Source organism: Schistosoma mansoni, chromosome W (assembly GCF_000237925.1).
Source record: "Schistosoma mansoni strain Puerto Rico chromosome W, complete genome".
Taxonomy (NCBI): domain Eukaryota; kingdom Metazoa; phylum Platyhelminthes; class Trematoda; order Strigeidida; family Schistosomatidae; genus Schistosoma; species Schistosoma mansoni.
This window is the reverse complement of record NC_031502.1, coordinates 53,945,557-53,970,789: the sequence shown is the minus strand read 5'-3', so window position 1 is coordinate 53,970,789 and position 25,233 is coordinate 53,945,557. Positions and strand designations below refer to the sequence as shown.

General features: G+C 32.5%; 1 protein-coding gene across 1 annotated transcript; it reads left to right on the top strand.

Annotated features, from left to right (window-relative positions):
- Positions 1 to 271: 271 nt before the first annotated feature.
- Positions 272 to 10,805, top strand: Smp_073360 (putative innexin; the record flags this gene model as incomplete). The annotated part of the gene is made up of 2 exons (XM_018790167.1): positions 272 to 399; positions 9,920 to 10,805. The coding sequence occupies 2 exons, from the start codon at positions 272 to 274 to the stop codon at positions 10,326 to 10,328; spliced, it is 537 nt and encodes a 178-aa protein (XP_018655537.1). The 3' UTR covers positions 10,329 to 10,805.
- Between the last annotated feature and the right edge of the window lie 14,428 nt (positions 10,806 to 25,233).

Below are 25,233 nucleotides of genomic sequence, written 5' to 3'. Positions count from 1 at the left end.
ATGTGGTCTGTTTGGTTTGTATATAAACCCAATACGTTTGAAATACTTGATTCATATTGCGGAGGCTGATATTTGTGTTCTGAACTTAACAGACAGGGAAAAGTACCGATCGGGGCTCTAGGTCGTTCGTCCAGGTGTATACGTCATTTGTTGGTCGTATAAGTCCGCATATCTAAAATCGTTTAAGCTAAAGGACATAATACTTAGAAAATAAAACTATTTCTTGACCAATAACACATACTTGTCATTTAGATGATTTTTGATTGGCATAATGTATCCTTTTCATTTGGCTTCTTTTGATTGGCCCATTGTACCGAAAATCACTTGTCAATTTGAATTCTATAATGCTGTTGTAGATTTAATTCCTTATGATTCAAATGAATCAATAAGAGGACAACGGTAATATAATTATTTGACCAGTATTGCTTGTCACTACACCACATATCAAATATGAGTGACTCATTGGCGTTTAGACTGAAAGATACTTGGTTCGAGTCAAAATATGAACATCAGCACTTTAATGTAGGTGGATTCAACTAACAAGTCTCAAGTAAGCAGGAATCCCTGTCCTGAATTCCACTGCTTATCACAGTCAATGTTTTAAACTTCAGTGGTCTAGAGGTTAAGCGTTCGCATGCGAGATGGAATTTCTTTGGGTGAAGTCCCCTTGATGATTAATCGTGATTACGCAATCCTCAGGAGTCCCATACTAGGACGAAACGGTCATCCAGTATTTCCAGGTTTCCAATGATGGTCTAGCTTATACTGACTCATGAGTTCGACTATTAAATTACTACAATCTCCATAAATCCCCATTCTGGTAACTTGATATACTTAATGAATGTTTTCAATAATTTTAAATAATTAGACGAAAATAGAAAGAACTACTTGTAGTAAAAAAAAAGTCCAATTTACTTCTGTTGAAAAGAACTAGAAAATTTTCCTTGTTATATATAAGCAAAGAATTACACATTCCATTACACGGAAAATAGAAAACCAGATTCAATGACCCTTTGAAAATAAATGATTTATGTTCATAATCAAAGAAATCAAACGTCTATGTTCGTAGCAAATTTAAACAAGGTTTATTGTGTACAAATTTATAAATTCTACAGAAGTTGTATTTGACTCAGAGTGAAAACGTAACAAAACAAATAAACAGAAGCAATAATGATCAAATATGGATAGCGGCTAGTAGTGGAATCCACGACGAGCGTTTCGTCCTATTTGGGACTCATCAACTGGATGTTCCTGTATCTCAGAGTTGATGTTCACTCTGGGACTCAAACCCAGTACCGCTCGCTTCAAACGTCATCGCGTTATCCACTCAGCTACTGAGTCCTAATAGCCACTTGCTTGTACAATGGTGTGAAGTTTAAATTCACTTAGTATTACTTGTTTGAATATTCACATGATAATGATGATTATCATGGTATTTGTAAGTATTAGTAATTGCAATTATGTAAATAATGAAATTTAAAGCAGAATTAATGTTTGTAATACTGTGGGTGAGATTGAGCAAACTGATTATCGAACTGATTGTTTAACTACTGAATGTGTGATAACCGATTCAACTTAAATGAAACCATGTAGTTCAAGTATTTAATTTAACATTTAGAGTTTGTTGTATTATCGATAGAATGTTGTCAACTTGTAACATATATAGTTTTCATTAGTTATTTTCGCTTCTTCCCACGAACGAGGTCATGGGTGCACAATGCTTAGGAGTCCCACACTAGGATGAAATGGTCATCCAGTGTTTCCAGGTTTTCAATAGTGGTCTAACATTGATCGATGCATTATCTCAATCAAAACACAAAAATCTCCACAACCCTAAACTGATGGTTATTAGGAACTAGACAGTATGATTTATTTTTTAAAGTTTATAATTAAGAATTGTTGAATTATATAGTTTTACATCATGAACTGATCTTCGTTAGAGAACTATTGAGAATCTGCAAAATCAGTGTATATCTATCATCCCACTAAGGAGTAAACTCAATACCTTTAGACTACAAGATAAGCATTTAACATTCAGATCAGTAAATATTTGAAATTTTTGAGTAAACTGAGGTTCCCTTGTATTGTCAGTTGATATGTTAAGCCTATATACTTTATTCTAACTTCTGGACAAGCCAATTCGCCTATCCATCTTCAGTCATGTTTTCACCTTGTTAATTATTCACTTATTAACCCTGACTATTTTTTATATGAGCGTAGGTGTGTGTGCACTTCTTATCTTATTCATCACATGTCTGTAACTTATTCTTGTCTGACTATAAAGATTGATTAACGCTTGATTAAAGTGAGTTGGCTTACCCGCTATCTCCAGTGTGCATAATTTGTTAGTAAAACTGTAGTTGCCGCTTATTTTTGCCTTCTGAACTTTATGCACCGTTAGGATTGAAATTATAACGGTTATCAGGGTGAACAATTAATGAAGCACGGTACTACACCTTGTAAGACTCAAATTTTTATCGGTCAACTTTACAATCTGTGATATTACCACTGAGATATTTGGATGCCGGCTCAGTGGTCTATCGGTTAAGTGCACTGGTGCGAGACTAGTAGGTCATGGGTTCGACTCTCGCGAGGCGTGGTCGTGGATGCGCACTGCTGAGGAGTCCCATGATAGGACGAAACGGCTTTCCAGTGCTTCCAGGTTTTCCATGGTGGTCTAGCCTCAATTGACTCATGATCTCAACTTTATTAAAATATTTATAAATCGTAAGAAGTTTTCTATTTTCATTTCGGTCACTGTAATTTTATTTGATCTTTTGTCAGTAAACTAATGTTTTCTTCAGTAAAAACAAAGAGAAAACAACTCTACTCACAAACCTCATTTAGAATATTAAAGATTCCCATTGTGAAAATTAGAACAACACACGTAAGCGAATAATTGTTTTCAATTAGATCGTCATCAGGCTTTACTCATACGAAAATGTTAGACCAATCAACCTCATTTAGCACGTTTGAGATTTCAGCATTTATATTGAATATGATTGAAATTCTTCAAAGATTTTTTCTATAACTATTCTTATCTGTAAGCAAAGATGGATAGTGGCCAGCAGTGGAATACAGGATGCACGTTTCATCCTATTAGGGACTCGTCAGCTGGATGTTTGAAGCGAAAGGTACTTGGTTCGAGTCCCAGAGTGAACATCAACTCTGGGATGCAAGCACATCCAGTCGACGAGTCCTAAATTTCACGAAACGCGCGCCCTGGATTCTACTGCTAGCCACTATCCATCTTTCCTTGCAATGCTTGTGAATTAAGGCTTTATCGAGGCAATACTCACAGTATGCACATATGCCTGTAAGAGACTGACCAGTTGCAGGCCTAAACATCAATGGGAAAATTCAAACAAGTAATACTAAGTAAATTTATTCTTAGCTGTTTTCTTATTTTTATCTACAATTGTTATCATGATGATGATAATAATGTTAATGTATAGAAATCTATCATTGAGTTCATCTTAATATTTTGTTTCTTAACTATGTATTTAGTGAGTATAGTGGTTGTCGCTAGGTTAATTTTCCCGTCTTGATTCCTTTATTTTATGCTGGAACACCTGTTTTTCTATACCTATTTCATCATTATCATTCACCCCTTTCTTAACCTATATGATTGTGGGTGTGTGTGTGTATTGGTATGTGTGTACTTATGTGTACAAATTCTTTAATCCTACACGTATGGTTGTTTACATTAAATTTTTCTCATAAAATATAAAGCTGATTTTGACCTATCTCAATCGATAACATTCATTTATTTTTAAGGTTAGTTAGTCAATTGGATCTAGTCAACTGGGAGTTGACCAAAACATTCTCTTAATTCTTAGCCTCTTTTTGTTTGTTATCCTTAAACTTTTATAAAAGAAACATAGAAACATTTATGATAATCATGAATACATCTATTTACGTTTCGTTATATGAGAATCAATTTAACACATTTATGGTTCTCCATGAGTGTAGACCTAATAGGGCTTAACAATTTTATAAGAATACTTGATGATTAAATTACAATGATATTACGTTTTAAATTCACTTAGTATTGTTTGTTTGAATCTTCTCATTGATATTTAAGACTGCGACTGGTCAGTCCCTAATTGGCATATGTGCATACTATGCGTATTGCCTCGATATAGCCTAAATTTACAAGCATGGTAAGCAAAGATGGATAGTGGCTAGCAGTGAAATTCAGGATGCGCGTTTCGTAATATTTGGGAAGATTCAAACAAACAATACTAAGTGAATTTAAACTTCACGCCATTGCACAAGCAAGTGGCTATCAGGACTCAGTAGCTGAGTGGATAACGCGATGACGTTTGAAGCGAACGGTACTGAGTTTGAGTCCCAGAGTGAACATCAACTCTGAGATGCAGGTACATCCAGTTGATGAGTCCCAAATAGGACGAAACGCTCGTCGTGGATTCCACTACTAGCCACTATCCATCTTAGCTTATAATGATATTAAGTTTTGCTTTGAAAATTTTAGTGAGACTATACTCTAAAACATGTCATGTTGATGTACACTATTTACTGTATACATATACTTACATATTGTGTATAAATGTATTTATGCATTAACCATATAATATCTTTCTTTCTACAATAGATAGGGTATTGCAAATGTTAAGTGTTTGTTTTGTAACCATAAGGTGTCCAAATAATTAGTTACTCAAGAGATTAGCAAAATTATTAAAGAAACGACCATCTAGTACTTCCAAGTTTTTCATGATGGTCTAGCTTCAATTGACTCATGTTCTCAACTATTATCAGAACTGTTCAACTTAATTGCTTTTATTAAACCCTACATTATAGTGAGGCATTTTGAAACAACCTCAATTGTCCAAATGGTTGATAATTGTTGCTTTGTCATTTAACTGAAACGTGATATTGATTTTTCGATCAGTTGCAATAAACGCTGATTATTATTCTTTCTTTTTTTTTCAAGTCGCTGATTGTTTTAAGTATTTAAACTTTTTTAGTTTAAGTTACGAAATTTGTTAGGTGATCCACTATTGAAAACCAAGAAGCTATAGAGAGCTATTTCGTCTTAGTATGGAATTGCTCAGTAGTGCGCATCTACGAATTCGCCACAGAGGATCTGAGCCTAAGACCTTCAGCTTCGTCATGAACGCGTAATCTTTAGACCTATGAGGTGGAGTTTGAGAATTGTATCTTGAAGTCAGTCACTAGTGAGAACATGGTGATTACTAGCATAGGGAGATTGGTGAACATTGCAGAATTTCCTTACCTTAAATCATGGACTGATTTTGTTTAAACTTCTTCCTAATTATTCATAGATACTGTTATATCTGTAAAAGATTTGTAGTGACCGGTCGATTTGTAGTCTGTGAAACGGGTTGGTTGTAGCTAGACAACCAAGGAAAACCATGATCCACCTTTTCATCCTAGTATGGGACTCTTTAACAGCTCGCATTCTACAACGATGTAAGCTAGACCACTATTGAAAACTTGGAAGTACTGGACAACAGTTTCGTCCTAGTACGGGACTTCTGAGCTCTGCGCACCCACGATCCCGCACCAAAGGGACTCCAACCCAGGACCTTCGGTCTCACGGGCAAGCAAAACCTCTAGACCAGTGAGCCGTCATCCAACAGTCTTAATATCTAACTTCAACCAATCCATGATATTGAGCGAGAGTCCACTATTGTCTTCAGTGAGTAACTCCCTCACACATCGTTTTTATATCGATCAAGCATTAGGTAGAAGTAAACATTTCAACGTAAGCCAAAACACATTTGGTCTTGAATATAAAATCATTTAAGTAAGAATATAACACTAATGTAGTTTCATGAAGTTGTTCTCTGAGTACTTTACAACAGCCTTGGAATGTGGTCATTTGATTGACTAGTGGCTGAAAAAAACGAACCAAGTATCTTAACTTAAAATTGATACTTTCAAACCAATATAATTTATTTTATCAACACTCCTTATCATGCTTAGTGATTGAATCTGTTAAGATACTTGAAGATTTAATTTTTCAACCTGATGAAATTAAACACGTAACCATTTTATATAAATCACTTACTGAACTCTGATTTCTTTGAACTTTGTTCGAAAAGATTTGATGTGAAAAAGTCCACGTTATTCTTTTTCATGTGTTAGTTATATGAGAAAGAAAGCCTTGGTAATCTGTAGACTGTTGTCAGAAATTCTAGTCTTTTTTCGGTACTTTTACGCTTAAATTAGTATTTCAGCAAAATTAGAAATTAGATTAATGCATTGTTCATTCACAACTTTCACTGATAGGCGATTTCTTGAAGTCCCAACTGAGAAAGTTGTGTTCTTCAAGGTCATTAAGTTGTACATGAAGAGTAATTGGAAATTCCTACTTCCTATCCCGTCAGTTCAACAGTGGTTTTGTTCACCATTTGGAGAAACGTTTTGTTATTTTCGTCTTGTTACTCATAAGTAGCTAAACGTTTTATTCAACAAAATGATATGACTAGTGTTCAAAGATAATCAGTAACTGTTTCTATAAAATTCTTCCTTGGTTCACTTCACTACTTAATCAATCAGGTGTCATTTAGATGGAATAAAAAAGCAGTGCAAAAATGACCAAACTACTGATGCACTGGTTACTGTAATATTTTTACATGATTTACATGAAAATTTTCAGTTCTCTTCTTTTCGAACTATGTTTTTATGTCATAGAGAGTAATCTAGTTGACAGCAACATTTGGAAGAGAAATGCTTTTAGGCTGTAGGACTCGTAAACAATGACCTGGTTTTTGACTGATAATCCTATTTCGTGTGTGCGGTCTTTTGATATCCATGTTAGGGTCAGGGTTTGGGCCTAAAACCTCTTGGTTGAAAATTGAACACCTATGACATTAACCCAGCATACTGGAAACTGTTCGCAGCAATTAGCAGTATTATTTAAATCGCGGACCAATCAATGTTGGAAAACCACTGGAAACCTGGAAGCAGAGGACGGCTTTTTCATCTTAGGATGGGACTCCTCAGAAGTGAGCCGCTACGACCCCTCATGCAGAAATCGAACCCAGTACCCTCGGTCTCGTGCATGAACATCTAGCCTCTAGACCACTGAGTCGGCATGCAACAATGTCAAAGTGTAACTTTAATTGGTCCACGATAGTGCATTATTATCTTCTAATATATTTGATGGGAGCCTTCCTCACATGCAATACAGTTTAGCTCAACCGGTAGCGTGCTATCGTGGAGTGATTGAAATTAGAATGGAAACTATCAGATACACGTTCAGTAGTCTGGAGGCTAGACGTTTGCATACAAGGCCGAAAGTCATGGGTTCAGTTACAGCTTATTGAGTCGTAGATGTGCACTTCTAAATGGTCCTACAATACGATGGGACATCAGTCCAGTTCTTCTAGCTTTTCAGTAGCGGTCTGACATTGATTGTTTAATGATTTCAACGAAACTCAATAGTCTCCATAGCCAAATTTTGTATTTGTCTATATAGTACAACTTTAAAATGGACAGGTTATCAAATAGAATCGTTTATTATTGAAATCATAAGTGAAAGATTCAGAACATAAAAATTATTATCATTATTATTATTGTTATTGCTACCATATCTGAAAACTTCAGAATTTCAATTGGCCGAAGAAGTTAGATTGAATAACTTTACGTATTACTAGTAAGAAGCCCCGAATTTAAAAAGTATTTCTGAATTTTCAGGATCAGTAAATTGATCTTTCCTTTACTAAGATTGTCGATACATGTCATCGTTATTCACCTCGTATACCGCATTTTGTTTGGTAACAGAGATTTCAGTCTGATTATAGTTACATGCTTTCATGTTATGTTTATTGAGCCTTATCAGCGGTGAGTATGCAATCACTAAGGTTCAAACTTTTGTCACATACATATGCCATTTGAAATAATAATAAAAATTTATTTGATTGACATAAATTCTTATGTTTACCTGCATGAATGTCATATATAAGCCATGGTGATATTAGCTAGCGAGTAAGAGGCTTGCATATAAGGTTTTTTAAACGTATGTTTCTAGAAATCTAATGAAACATTTTTTTATAATTATTTAAAGTAATCGCTTATTCATTTATCTGATTGTTTCCGTTAATAACTTAATGCAGAGCATAAGTAGAGTGAAAACAAAATTGAAGGTCTTAATCAAACTGACTACTACTTTACAAAACGACTGTGACCATGTTGGAATTAATTGTATGGTTGGTTTTAATTTAATAGAAGTATAGATGTAATCTAATTATCTTAATGTTCAGTGATCATGATTATACTCTATTAACAAGTAATTTAGTTATCATTATAGACCTTTTTATGCAATAATATCATTCATTAGATTTAGTGGGTCGGCATTGATGGAGTGGTTAAATTCACTGCAACAAGGAATATTTGCTTTGAAGCTGTACAAATTTTTTTTTAGCAGTCTAACACTCTGAAAACTACGTACGATGTTCTGTTAATGTAAAAGTTAGCTATCAGTCTTGAACGATAGTCCGAAAATGCTATTATAGAATGAATGGAGTATGGCTAGCAATGGAGTCTAGAACACACATTTAGTTCTGTTCGAGTCTCATAGGTTGCATGTACGTCCATCCCAGAGTAGGTATTCACTTCGGGACTCAAACCCAGTAACAAACAGTGCTGAGTCTGAGTTCCGGAATACAAATCGACTTTGTTATGCAGGAACATCTATCTGACGAGTCCCAAATTGAACGAAACACGCGTCTTAGATACCACTGTTAGTCACACTCCATCTATTCTATATTAACTTGTGCCTATATTCCAACCAAAACTGATCAAATTTTCGTCAAAATACCAATAACCGGATTATTCAAAGCATTGAACTAATAAGTTATTAGTTGATGATCATATATTTTAATAAAGTGAAAATTCCCATTTTGACATTTGATAAATAAAAAGGAATGAATCGAGCGAAGAAATTTCATTTCAATTAGTTTTTCATCATGGCTCTACACTAATATATATGATTTACAATAATTAAATAACACTCATGGAGTAGATACGTTACGTAATAATTATATAATGACATCGATTATAAACTAACATTAATTGGAAGAGAAGGATTAATACTAATCAAAGTTATTATTCGAAAATCAAGCTGTTGCTACGTTGCATAATATATACAAAGAGGAGAAAGAACTAACAAAATATTTTGATGAATGGTCAGTAACATAGTAGTTATGTAAGAATCAAGAGACGAATGTAGAGAATAAGTAAAATACAAAAATACAAAAAATGGAAGGAATAAGATAATTGTTTACCGAAATTATGCTACAAACTCCGCTATACCGATGGCCAAGGTAGCGAGAGGGGTTGTACAAACTTCTTTTGGATACAAAGGTTCGGTTTGTGAATATGAATTGCGATGGCTTCAGCTATGTGCAATAGACGAGCTCGTAAACTATGTGGCAAATTTGATGGAATATGGTAGATAACCTTAAAAGCTTTATTCAGTTCAACCTGATGACCCATGTCCACCAAGTAAGAGAGAATAGAACTCTTAATCCCCTTTACCTGTCCTTTGGTCAACCACGATGAATGGTGTTCTGTTATTCGTTGACGAACTTGCCGAATTGTACGCCCTATATAACTGGCTCCACAGGAGCAGTTGAATTGGTAAATACACATAGATGTGGCGAATTCAGGCAATCTCTCTTTATTAACAGTTCTTATTGTGGAGCGGTTGTAGAAGATGGTACTAAGTCGGGTTGCATTAAATGTTTTCTGTACTGACCTTCTTAACCTCTGTGTCACGATTTCTTCCGTATCATCATTTAAGAATTGTAACTTTAGGAACAATACCTATATATTATATTATATTATATATTTCATTTATTTGAAAGAAAATGAGTTTCATATACTCAATAATTGATGTATATTTCTTTTTTATTTTTCTATTTTACAGTTATACCCTACAATGTGTTTTACCAATTAATAATTTCACAGAGAAAATCTATGTATTTCTATGGTTTTGGTTTGCAATACTTGGTTTATTAACTACATTAAATACATTACAATGGGCATTGAATACAATATTACCATCACGTCGTGTACGTTATATTAAACAATATTTAAAAGCATTAAGACTTATATCTAGTACAGAAGAACGTGATTGTGCACGTTTTGTAAATAATAATTTAGGTGCTGATGGTGTATTTATATTACATGTTGTTTCAAAAATAGCTAGTGATCTAATTGCATTAGATGTAACAGCAACATTATGGAAAAATTATAGACAAGCTAAAATTACCGGAACAGAAGAAGATGTCAATCGATTATTAGAAACAGTTAATCGTGGTTCTTCTGTTGTCTAACAATAATGTGGACGTCGATTGATTAAATTAATATAATATCAATAATAAAAAAAAACAATCAATAAATCAATATTATCATGATTGAGAAAAAAGTGAACATACACATGAATACAAGTACATACATATATTTATCAACAATTCAATTTTATTAACCTCAATACTTATTTTGATCGGCGTCCACATTTAAAAAAATAAACAAACATATTGAAAATTCAAACAATATTTTGATTATATAATTGTCTTTCCTAATTCATAATTTCATGATATGTTGCCAAATATTATCACTCCTAGAATTATACTACTTATTAATGTAACACGTAGTATATATACATATATCGAATATTTTTTTGAATGATTCATGAGATTTATTTACAAAATCGACTACAGATTTCCAAAATATTAATTTACATTTATATACATGTATGTATGTGGACCAAATTCAAACCCCCTCTCAATTATTGCTTATATATATACTTATTTATTAAACAATTTGAGATACTGACCTATTCAACATTATTGATTAGTAATTTTTAATCTTTCTTGTTTTGTTTTTTTCGAAAAAACAAACAAACAAATATTGATTTATTCACTTCTATCATACGTTGGTTGTTTCCATATGTATCTATTGAAGTAACTAAGGGGATATATAGACAATTTTATGTAAGTAAGATTCAGTTTAACTGAAGATATTCCTTATAAAATAGATTTATTAAATTTCATATGCACAAAAATAGATTTCAAAGATTGATAAGTAGATAGATTGACAGACAGGCAGGCAAACAGACGGACAGACAGATAGATAAATGTTGAATAGATTGATCATGGAAACAAATTGGCAATATAAACAGATCAATAGAAGTGTCAAAAACAAAAAAAAATAATAAACAAAGAGAGAAAATAAGTTACATAACAAAGTGGAATGAAAGTTCATTTGATTTTCGCTGTTTTCTTTTTTCTTCTTTGTTTTTTTTTTGATTTTTTTTTGTTTACATTTTATTTTATTTATTCAATTTTCTTTTGATTTTACCACTTGTAGTATATAAACCTTTTCAAAAATGAGTAATTCTCATTTTATTATTATAATTATGATGATTATCCTTAACACAATCACCCCTTACTTCTTCTCCTATTAGTTTGTATCTTTTACCCTGTTATTTACTGATTACTTTTATATTCTATGTAGTATATAATCATATACATATGTCTATATATGTACATGTTTTGTTTCTTTCTTATGTATGTATTAATGATTTAGTTAATATTCAAATTTTTTTTTTAATGAAAGATTCAATGTAATAAACAAAATGATCACAACTACACAATCATATTAAAGAGTTTCTACTATCATCGCCACATATGACAATAACAACGGTATCGACATTAGAGATTGTTTTCTTATAAGGGTTCAGAATCATAATGAATATAAAAGAAGATAATATTAACATACACATTATTCATAAATAAGAAAATGAAAGTTAGGCTGTGGATTTTGTCATGTTGATATCTCTTATTCGTTTTCCTCACTTCTTATCATCTTTTTTTTTTAATACTCCTATGTTTCCATGTTCTCATTCCTTATGTAGGAATTGTTCTTGTTTAAATGGTAAGATGTGTGTGTGTGTGAGTTTATGAAGTGTTAAGTATTTCAGCGTGTGTCTGTCTGTCTATCTATCTGTATATTTATCTATCTGCGTCTGTGGCTGTGTACACAAGTGTCTGCATGAAACTGTCATAGTATATACTATTTGTTTTATTCTTAAACCAACACCCACGTGTAAACAGATCATACTCAACTTTACTTCCATACACACTTTTCTACTTACCAATATGAAAGTTATCTATTTCTTTCTTCATACTGAATAATGATTTTTCTACACTAAGGTTGTGTAGGGATGATAGAGGAAACAGTTTTCTTTTCCATAAATTTTTACATGCGCTACTCACAAATTACTATATATACATATGTACTCAAAACTGTTTATATAAACTAGAAAAAAAAAATTCCACATTCCATATGATCATATTTCATATCTAACAATAAGTGTGTTGTGAGAATTAGTCACATTATACACATAGACACATAAATAAAGAAGAATAGGATATATATATATATACAAAGTGAGAAGACTAGTTTGTACAATGTAAGTTTAAATCAGGAAAAATTAAGGGACCAGTTCCTTAGTGTTACAAGTTATACACACTGTAAATGAATTTAGATTGTTACTAACAGTGTATACCTATGCCTGCACATACAACATAACAAAATGAATCAACAACACACACATACACTCTCTCTCTATGTAGCAATCTAAATTAAGTTTAAATATAATATACATATATAATTTAAACATTACTCTCTCCCTCTTTCTTTCTATATAAATAATTATGTACAATGACACATACATAAATATATATAGCTACGGATACACATGTAACTAATCCATATTGAAATCGTTATTTAATAGATTCGTTTGACAATCCCTTTTGTCTTTAGTCTCTTACTTCTATTGAGTATTTTAATCCAAAAATCAACAAAAACAGTATGAGACAAACTAATAGAATAAAATAAGTGAGCAAAGAAAGAACAGGAGCAGTGGTGGTGGTGGTGGTGGTGGGTAGAAGACATTCAGACTATACTATATAAAGCACCAATATTTTCTTTTTTTACTGATGATTTCTTTTTCTATACATAAATCTTTTATTTCATAATCAAAATATTTTCTCATTCACACGTTCTTCCCCCTCTCTGCCTCATATTTCTCACATACCTATCTTTATGTGAAATTGGGATTCCGTTCCTCAACAATTCCACCTTTTTTTTTAAAAAAAAAAGGCCACCCTATCTGGAACATATTGTAAATTACTTGAGTAATCCTTCAATTTATTGATTTATTTATCCTTAAATTCATTCATTTACCTGAGTGATTGGAATCATGCCAGATATATAAACAAAGATAGCAATCACCAATATTTATACAACGAGCATATATATATATATATATATATATATACTATTTGCTATGACAATAATTTTTATCTCGACTACCAATACTACTGACAATAATACTAGTCAATATATTTCTGTGTAGTGTTTTTTTTTAAAAAAAGAAAATGAATTTCCTTTACCTAAGGGTCCATCATTTCAATAATTTGTTTCTTTTTTTTCTACTGAATGACTAATATTTATCGTTATCGTCGTTATTATTGTTATATAACATTCCTTTTATACTATTGATAACATTGTGTTGTTATGTGAACCATCTCAGTCTTTTCTAAATAACAGGTTCATTTGCATGTTAGTGATACATACATACATACGTACATACATACATACATGTATTTACACCTATATGTACATGTTTTGACTGATTTCAACTATTTAATCCTATTATTTAGCAAAGTATATTACCTAGGTCCACATTTCTAACACCAAAGTGAATCATTTTAAAAATATCACCATCCTTTCACCTTTCTTTTCCTACCTCTTTTCCTTTCTACCTTAACATACATACTTTTATTCAACTAAAGTGTCAAATTGTTATTTATTTTGTGAATGATCTTCAACCACTGACCATGACAGTTAATTTTCATTCCTGTTGATTCTATTTCTTTACAATAACGGGAACGACGACAACAACAACTAATCAGAATGACGACGACGGCGATAACGATAATGATAATAGCGATTAAAATGACTACAATTAACAACGAAGAAAACGTAGGGTAAGAAGAAGAAGAAGAAGAGACGATAAACAAGAGAATTTTTGTTGTCAGTATTTTTTTCTCTCCTATGTATGATATTGTACAAATATTCTCTATTCATTTTTTCCTTTTTTTGTCCTTTCATGTTTCGTTTGTTTATTTTATTGCTCAAGATAAACAATATTATGATAGTAATAATGATATTAATAATAATAATAATATTAATAATAATATGATTATCATTATTAATGCTACTAATAATCGAGTAGTAGTAACCATGTCATCTACTTGTTTGATCTGTTTGCTGATTATTTTAAACAGGGTAGTGTATATAATTCTGAGCAAAAGTATTGAAGTTATATTTGAAGAGTGTCTGGTAAATTGATCCATCTGGTTGTGCATGTATGTATGTATGTATGTATGTTTGTATGTATGGATACATGTGTGTTAATGTATTTTTGTACTTGGATTCATTAACAGAATAAAATTAAAGTATAACCGGAAATAATTAAAAGATGGTTATTGATAATGTTTCGATTACATTTTTAATTTACATCAATAAGCATTTAACACTGATAGTATTGGAATGGTATTTTGTCATAGTTTCAGAATATTTAACAGTATGTAATAGTCACTACATATATTCATATACACTTTTAAAATCAGTGGTATTCTTATGCATTGATTTAAATGTTTTAGTGTCCACCATAGCATTTAAATGTTGGTATTGAATACTAATGAGTGGTTCAGTATTAAGAGGCAAACAGATTTTAATGACTTGTTAGTTATTAGAAGTCTTTGAGTTGACGACAATTGATGATAGGAAAATCATTCTAAATATAAACAGAAATTTTATAGAATTGAGATCATGAGTCAATTGAAGCTAGACCAACATGGAAAACCTTGAAACACTGGATGACCGTTTCGTTCTATTATGGGACTCCTCAGCAGTGCGCATCCACGATCCCACCTCGCGAGATTCAAACCTAGGACCTATCAGTCTCGCGCCAAAGCACTTAACCGAGGAGTCCCATAACAGGACGAAACGGCCGTCCAGTGCTTCCAGGTTTTCCATGTTGGTCTAGCTTCAATTGATCCATGATCTCAACTGTATAAAATTACTGAAATCTCCACAAAACCCCTTCTGATAAACAGAAATGTTTAGAAAAGTTAAACCTACCTGAAAAAATTAAACATTGGTTTTACACAATTACTTAGTCCATAAAAAAATACCTAATGTAAGTAATTTACATAGAAAGCAAATTATTAGTTTTGTTTTTTGTCTAACAACAAGTGATATGTATTTTATTTGAACATCTAAATATCGACTTTTTAACTTCTTCCTGGGCATGTCCTCTTGAACTGTGAAAAGAAAACAGGATATAGAAGTTTTTCTTTAGGGGGTTAGTTTGTTTATAAAAATTGCTGGTGAGTATACTGTTGTATGTTACTGTGAGCTTCTGGAAGCTTTTGGAAAGATTTGGAAAAATTTGATGAACATTGATTATTTGATGTATTTTAAGCATTCTCTTGACTTCTGATAGCTTTTTGAATTAATTATCGAAGGATCTTAGCAACAAAATGTCATACATTTCAAAGAAATAAGTTTCACAATATAGAAGATACACTGGATTTCATAAGGATACTTTTTTGTTGTTATCACTACTGGCCATATGAAACAGATTTCGCTTAAAATCCTATGCTAATGTATATATGAAAACTTATAACCTCAATTAATCGTATATCTTTTTTGTAAAAAATCGATATAGGCAGAAAAGTGTTTACTAGATTCAATTTCTCGTTTCATGTATAAACAGGTTACCTTGTAACCTTCACATTTAACCTTGGTTATCCAGTATGTAACTAATAACCACTAAGATTTTGGTGAACTATTTTATATAATTAATAATAGCTAACAACCCTTAATAGACATTTATAAATTTACTTTATAAGCCAGTGTTTCAATACTCTGCCTAAATAGAATTTGTGACAGATCATCAATCGTATCCAGCTAGTTACATCGTACTGATTTTAATAACCATTTAAATTACTTAAAAATTAATTATTTGTAATCAGTCAAAGTAATTCTGACTTATGTCTTAAAGTATTTAGGATTTTGTTTTTAAAAAAGGAAAATAATTGGATTTAAAGGGTTAATATTTAGAAAACATAACACTTTCTTCATCTCATCAAATAACTCACCATATATTTTAACAGTTGAGATCATGAATCAATTGGAGCTAGACCACCACTGAAAACCTGGAAGAACTGGACGGCCAACTCGTCCAATTGTAGGATTCCTCAGCAGTGAGCACCAACGATCCCACCTCGCGGGATTAGAACCCAGGACCTATCAGTCACGCACGCGAGCGCTTAACCTCTAGGCAACTGAGCCGGTATTCAACGGTGTTTATGTCTAACTTAAACCAATCCACAAAATTGCGCCACCATCGTGGATGCACACTGCTGAGGAATCCCACAATATGATGGAACGGCCTTCCAGTGCTTCCAGGTTTTCTGTAGTGGTCTAGCTTCAATTGATTCATGATCTCAACTGTTAAAATTACTATAATATCCACTAAAACGCTTCTGATATTAAACTCATTAAAAGTAGTTAATAACAATATCTTTAAGAATAGGACTCATTGTTTCTAGGTCTAAATCAGTTTTTGATGAATGACTTTTTAACTGAATTCAGTTTTGTTTTATTCCTTATTTTTCTCAATTAATTATAGCTAATAACAAATAAAAAAATTCTTATTAAACTGATTAAGTTTATAAATGGATTTTCATTAGAAATCGTTATCAACTATCAAAACTTACTGGTTGGTAGATAAGTGGGCAGACATTGGACAGCTATTTCACTTTATATAGTTGAAATCATGAGTCATTTGAAGCTAGACCACCATCGAAAACCTGAAAGCACTCGACGGCAGTTTCGTCATATTGTAGGACTCCTCAGCAGTGCGCATCCACTATCCCGCCTCGCGAGACTCGAACCCAGGACCTGTCAGTCTCGCGCGCGGTGGTCTAGCTACAATTGACTCATGATTTCAACTATATAAAATTACTAAAATCTCCACAAAACCCCCTTCTGATATTTCATTTTAGTTTAAGATTTATTAGTACAATAGTCTCTTATCAACTCATCTTTAAGATTAAGTATAATGGTATTCAAGTATTATCTTGAATGATTATTTGGATGTTAATTAGCTTGGATTTGTATAATAGTTGATGTTAATCTCTGATGAAACTCTTTTCTATTTAAAATTTACCTTCGAACATCAGTTTAATTGAAGACAAATTAATGGTTCTTTGTTTAAATGGATAGAATAGAGGAAACTTCAATAAATTTTTAGTTGTCTTATTTAAACATTATTTTATAGTTTTGGGTCACATTTTTCTGTTATTCTTTGGTTGAGTGTTGCATATGAAGTATGAATTTCCAATGAAATTTTCCATTTGAAGTCTCTGAAATGATCGGAAACTGTTTATAATTAAATTAGACACGATAGATGAGAAAACAAATGCAGTAAAATGTTAACGCTTCAAATAGAATGTGTAATATGTTGGGATGGCTTCGAAAAACATGACGAAGGCTCCAGAGTCTCTAAAGGAGCCGAGGAGATTCTGTTCAATTTGAGCCTGATAGAGCCTTCTAGAATACCAACATGGTATTCTACGATTGGACAATAATATAACTTGCCTCCTTGTGGATTGGCTGAATTATAATGTCATAGTCAATACTAATAAATATAAATACCCATGTTTTTCTGTACATTTTTGATTCTTAGTCAGTAATCACTTCCTCAGATTCTTCCATCATCTGATTTGCGGTCGTGAAGCTCTACACGTTCGAGTGCCGTTAGTCGTATATCGTCTTCTGTCGTAACCAAGTAGAGGACGTAACATAATATAATATAACTGACCCACTCGTTGCAAGGTTGAAGTCCAGTGACCATAGTTCTTCACTAGAACTCAGACGCTTCTTGATTTTCAATGAATATACAACTCGGATCAGTTATTGACGTAAATTATGGGCGAGATTTGCCATCGACATTTGTAGAGATTTCTGAATTATTGGGGCTTGAGCCACAACCAACCACTGAAAACTAAGAAGCATTGAACAGCTGTTTCGTCATAGCATGAGACCAATTAACTCTGGCTGCGAGACGTCGAGGTACTAGGTCAGATCCTCATTAAGGTCGTGGGTGAGTGATGTGAAGAAGTTTCATACTGAGACGAAACATCTGTTCAGTTTTCCCTGACATTCAATGATGACTTAACTAGTGTCACCATTAAATGTTAACTGAAAGAATAGACTTTCGTGTTTATACGAATATTTATCAAGATTAGAAAGAATAGATTGATAAAAATTGGGCTTCGAGTATAGAGAACTCATTATATGTGAAAATCATACTTGAAATAATCTCAGCGATTGAAATTTGAGTAATCCCAACGTTTCTTCCAGCTTACATATCTGGAATTCTTCAGGGTAACGATCAAAATCGTTAAAGAATCACATAGCGTCTTTTTAACAATCATATCAATATCTATACTACGTTAAATCGATCACATTTGGATGTTGAATTTAGTAAATAGGATAATATGAGTCAGTTAAATGAGAATCATGCGACAAGTTGATATGAATGTTAAGATAATGCTATATAATTTTTTAATGATTTCTACTCTGAAGAAGTCCAGACAAGTTAGCTGGACGAAATGTTGGAATTACTTAAATTTCAATCGCTGAGATTATTTCAAATATAATTTTCACACATGAGATTTTCGTGTTTATTAAACAATAAAAATGATACTACTTAATAGTAGCCATAAGTAATTCACATATCAAACAGTTTAATATACCATACTCCAGTGAGTGATACGTTCTTTTCTCTACGAACAACCTATCCACATTCATTTGTACTTCTATTTCGATATCTGATGTCTTACCAGGGTCTTTTTATTACTAAAAACTGTTTGTGTACATGATTGCCTGAAACTCTGAGAAGTTTGTTTGTTTTTTAGATAATATCTAATTTGTTCCTGTTTCCCGTTTGTTGAAATTCCTGTTTAAATGCGCTCTAGACGACGTAATCGACCATCGGACAACCTACTGTATTGAAGTTTCATTATATTATCTATTATTTTGTACAATGTGTTTGTATTTTTGGATAATGCTCATTTTATGATTTTAAGATTTTAAACTCAGTTCTATAGAAATCTATACCTAGTACAACCATAAGTTGCATTAATTCTGTTTATTTATATTGACTGTAAGACATCATACTCAGTTTCACTTATATTCCTCTTCCTTCACCGAAATTTATCACGGAACCTTAACCTCTTGCATAATGATTAAATTAAGTTTAAAATCTTTGAAGTTAGACTTACTTCAGGTTCATTTCAGGGTTAATTTGTGTCATTCAATCATTTCATTCGTGAGATAAATGTCAGGAACGACACTGAATAATGGAGTCTTCATAGTAAGGGTTCTTTGAAGGGTAGATAAGTGTATTCTAAACAATCTGACTTAATATAAATAGTTCGGTGTTAGATCTAAAAATAGTGGATCCCATCCTAAGTAGGGTTTCTAGTGGACGTTGTTAACCAGTCTGATACTAGGACATGAAAGAGATCTAGGGCTCCTTAGTTCTCAATAGCTATCTAATTAAATCAACTCAGTAATGGGAATCATCCCAGAAAATTATACGCAACTTTTTTACAGTCTGTTCGGAAAAAAGATAACAAAATATTTTACACATTTGTTTTTAAAAACTCTAAAAGGTGTTGAAAAACAGAGATTCCGATATAAGCAAAGATGGATGGTGGCTAGCAGCGGAATTCAGGACGCGTGTTTCGTCTTATTTGAGATTCGTCAGCTGGATGTACTTGCATCCTAGGTACGAAATGCGCGTTATTGTTTCCACTTCTAGTTACTATTCATGTCTGCTTATAATGCTTATGACTTAAAGGAAATATACAGGCAATCCACACAGGATGCACATATGTCAATAAGAAACTGATCAATTACAGTGCTAGACATTAATGGGAAGATTCAAATAAACAAAACAAAATGAATTTAGAGATTCCTATAGATCTGTGAGATGAAAATTTTTTTCGTATTCACTTCAATAATATGATATTATGAATCTGAATATTTGAAATTTCTCCAAATGAATAATGCTTTGAACCACGAAAGGTATAGAAAGAAAGGTAGATTTCTAATGCACACTAATATAGTCTAAGCAAAGAACTAATCATTGACTAGAAAGAAGAGTAGTTTTTTGTTAACTAGAGCGATATAAGCTAACGAGAAATAGATTAGTTGCCCAACTACGTACACTTGCAACCTCTCGTTGAGGAGCATAGGCCACCTACCAACTCTGTTCTGGACAATCCTTTCCAGTTGTTTCCAATTGCTATTTATCTTATTCACATCTACTTCCAATTCTCGGCACAGTGTGTTCTTTGGCCTTCCTCTTTTCCGTTCCCCTTCAGGTTTCCAATTTGGCACTTGCCACGTGATATGTATCGTATTCACTTCCAACGTCTTTTCATAGTTTCCTCCTCAGTTGAAAGCTTGTTTATTCTCTCTCATAGTAGGCTGTTACTGATGGTAGGTGGAAGTTTCCACATTTTCATCTGCAAAGTCCGAATCGTCTAGTTGATTCTCAGCTGTCCACTGCATTCCGCGTTTCCCCTCAAATGTCGACGTCTTTATAATCCAGTTCAACCATCAGAAGAAAGAGGAGGTGGGAGACTGGGCAACCTTGTCTGGCACCGGTCCTTACTTGGAATGCGTCTGTCAGCTATCCTCTATGCACGACTTTGCACTTTAGTCCATCGTATGGACTCCGTATGATGTTGAAGATTTTCTCAGCCACTCAAAACATACTGTCGAAGAAGGTCTCATAAGGTTCTCCTATCCACACTGTCAAACGCCTTCTCATAGTCAATGAAGTTGATGTATAATGGAGAGTTCCATTCAATTGATTGTTTAACGGTGATCCGTAGTAAATTAATTACTTGTCGAATGTAACTACTTGGTATTGTTTAAGTAGCATAACCATTTTAAACAAATATGAATCCACGTAACTAAACTAACCGATTTTGTCATTAAATAAACAAATATAATTCATAGTAGGAAATTTCCCTTTTCAATGAGGTCATTCACTTATGCTGTATAATCATATTTGATGGTCATTTAATAGACATATGCTTCTATAGAAGTATGGAAAGAAATCACAACGTAAACTGTAAACGGAGGATAAATAGTAAGATGAAAGTAATTTGAGTAAGTTGATTTTTTATATGGTAGATATGAAGGTGAAGTGGAAAACATGATTGTAATACTAACGACTGAATAGTAGTTGTGAAAAAATTATAAAACAGCGATAATAACTGAATATTAATTAAAAAAGTAAAATTAATTGATACTAAATATATTTTATTAATAACATCAAAAGTATACTGGAAAGGTGTGTTAAGCCTATTGAAGAATTACAGGTTCCATGTTCTGCTTTTGTATTCAGAGTTCAGCCTTGAATTGGCACATAACCAAAGCCTCCACAGTACACAATTCTTTGATTTGACCTCCCAATTATCTTACTCGTTTGGGTACATAGATAATTTCCAATTATGATTGCTGTATAGCAACCCACTGAGATTTGACAAGATTCTCCTGTATTGGGAAACTGATTATTTTGAATTCTTTCTTTAAAAGTTACTTAAGATAATTTTATCAGATAGATTTAAAAATTGTTCGCTTTGTGTGGCTACTGTAATCTACTCCACAAGAGCAAGAAAACATATAGACGTCCATTCATGTGAACGGTATTCCTAACCTTTAACTTATTTTCACTACTTTATCCTTCCTTGACCTGTAGACAATTACTCAATTTTCTTTCGATGATTGAAATCTCTGTTCAGTTGATGGCGTAGTCTCTTTCTGTTCCTCTATAGATTTATTTATTCATTGAATCATTATAAGTATAATTTTACGCTTATAAGAAGTTATATCTTCGAAAAGAAAAATTCCTTTGGTGGACTATATTTATTCCTTATTAAATATACAATCATTGTAAACCATTTTCTAGATTACAATGTTTGCTCAAAAATTGTCTTTAAGGCGAGATTTATAAACATAACTTATATTTAAATGTTTCAATAAATATTATCACAGTTAACAATTGTATGGTATACTTGTGGTGTGTGCTACGTATGTCGACATAAGTAGTATTTAATGTTAGTCAGGAATATAAATTTTGGCAACAGAAGGTTGAGAAGATCGAGAAGAAAAAAACCGGGAACAGTAAGCGATTGTTATGGAAGTTAAGGAACAGTGAAGCCTGAGACAATCGATTAATATCTGCAAAGGAACAATCAATGTTGAGACAATTGACTAACAATTTACAGGTTATTTCTGTATGATTCTCAGATTTGACAAAGAGATTCTGTCCCCCCTACTTGTGTTCTCGTTCACTACAGACTAAATGACATTTTTCTGATATAAATGAGATTTTGCAAATTTGAAGAGTTTTTAAACATTTATCGTTGTATTAACTTGGTTTTGTTTAGCACTACAAATGATCAGTCTCCTTCTAACATACGTACATCCTGTGTGGATTGCATCGATATCGTCACAATCTCTATAAGCGTAAATGGATAATCAATAGCAGTGGAAGCCACGATGCCACTAACCACCTTTATTTTATCATTGTTTTTAATTACCTTTTAAATTTATGGATTCAAAAAATAATACTGTAGTGAACAAGAACACGACTGGGGACATTACAGAATATCTCATTACAATATGAGAACCTTATAATAAATAATTAATTTGCAAAATAGCAATCAATTGTCTCAATTCGACTATTCCTTCTGCAAATATCAGTCCATAGTCTCCGATTATAATTGTTCATTCATTTTCGTACCAATCGCGTGCCGTTTCCTTTCTCTCCTTATCGATCGTCTACTGAAATACATTCAATGCCCGACCATCACCATATACTACTTGTGTGGATATTAGTAACCCACACCATAATACTCATTATAAGTGAATTAGTATTCGATATGTATAAATGTTAATAAGTATAAGACCAATTATCTTATTCATATATCCAATTTTCCTTTCTAAAATGTTTGTCTGATTTAAGATATTTATTTGATTTGATTTTTTTTAAACAATAAAATCTCCTTCTATACAATTTTATAATTTGAAATTGTCAATGATTTTTTTTTTGTTTTTGTTTTTTCGAAATTTAAATAAACAATATTTAACATATTTATCAAACGTAATCAAAAATCTTGGAAGCACTGTAGTGGTCTAGCTCCAACTGACTCATGATTTCAACTATGAAAATACTGAAATGTCCACAAAACCTCTTCTGATCTATAATCAGAAATGTTCAGTGTCTTCTTAAATAATGAATTTCTGAATATTATAACTCCTTTGTATCTATGGGATAGTCTGTAAAAAAAAAAATATAATATGAAAACAAATTTTAAATAATCACAATGAATTTTGTAGTTAATTTTTAACTAATCAGAAAATGACTTTTATAAATTGGATTGTTTATAGAAAGGGAAAATAATAATTCACTTAGTATTGTTTGTTTGAATCTTCCCATTGATGTTTAGGACTGCAATTGATCAGTTTCTTATTGGCATATGTGCATACTGTGCGTATTGCCGCGATATAGTTTTAATTCACAATCATTATAAGCGAAGATGGATAGTGGCTAGCAATGGAATCTACGATGCGTGTTTCGTCCTACGTGGAACTCATCAGCTGGATGTACCTGCATCTCAGAGTCGGTGTTCACTCTGGATAATGCGATGGCGTTTGAAGTGAAAGGTACTAAATTCGAGTGTCAGACTGAATATCAACTCGGAGATGCAGGTATATCCAGTGGATGAGTTCCGAATAGGACGAAACGCGCGTCGTGGATTCCACTGCCAGCCGCTGTCTATCTTTGCTGAAAATAATAATATTGCAAAAAGTGTAAAGTAATTTTATACAATTAATAAGTTTATCAATAACTTTTACAGGTGAATGTGTCTACTAATTGAGAAAATAACATTACAATCTTTTTCGAATGTATATACATTGTTCATCTTCTCGAACTCTTAATAGGAGCAAATCAAACTTTCAAGAGTCATCTCACTGTTTTGGTTAGAGTTAGGTGTTTAAAGTTAAGAGTTAGGATTTTCATTATAAATTAAAATTGTTGAATTATTGTCGTTCAGAAATAATAGAGATGCTTTTTGAGTTTTTTCGTTCTTCAAATTAAGTACTACCAGGTTTATGTTTGTTTCGGTATTAAGGGTTGAATTAACATTAAGAGTTAGTTTAGATTGACCTGTCAGATTTAACTTACAAAAACAGAATCGAGTATTTGATTCGTTTCACACTATTAATTTTAATCTACGACTACAATAAATAAGTTTGTGCTATTATTTTAAACGTTCTGACAAGTCTACAGTTCATTACTTTGATATTCGAGTATAAAAGGGGCATACTCGATTATGATTGACTTGTCTTTAGAATATACTTTTACCAAATAGTTAAATCTCATTAAAATAACACACTTACTTATAACCGTGACAGTAGCAAACTTAGATTACGCGAGCACCAATTTTCAGGATTCAACTTAAATTAGAACCGACCTTTAAATGAATACCAGCGATTTTTAAAAATCTCATTAATCATTTATATACATATACATATGTATCCCTTTCGATAAGCTTTGCACAAACGAATACCTAATACTACTTAAAAAAAACATATGAGAATCATAACTTTTCATTTTCAGTTTATTATCCGAAAGTTGATCATACACTGAATTCATATCATATCGATAACAAAAAACACTATACTAATGAATTTAAAAGGAGCTGGAAAGAATTAAAAACCTATTTCAACAAATTATATCATTTTAACTAATATTCCTGATGAATAATACCTGACAAAACATATATTTTAATAATTGAGATTATAAATCGATTGAGGCTAGACCACCATGAAAGACCTGTAAGCACCGGACGGCCGTTTCATCCTAATGTGGGACTCCTCAGCAGTGAGAATCCACGATCCCGCCTCACGAGATTCGAACCCATGATCTATCAGTCTCACGCGCGAACACTTAACCTTCAGACGACTGAGCGGGCATCCAATGGTGTTAATGTCCAACTTCAACCA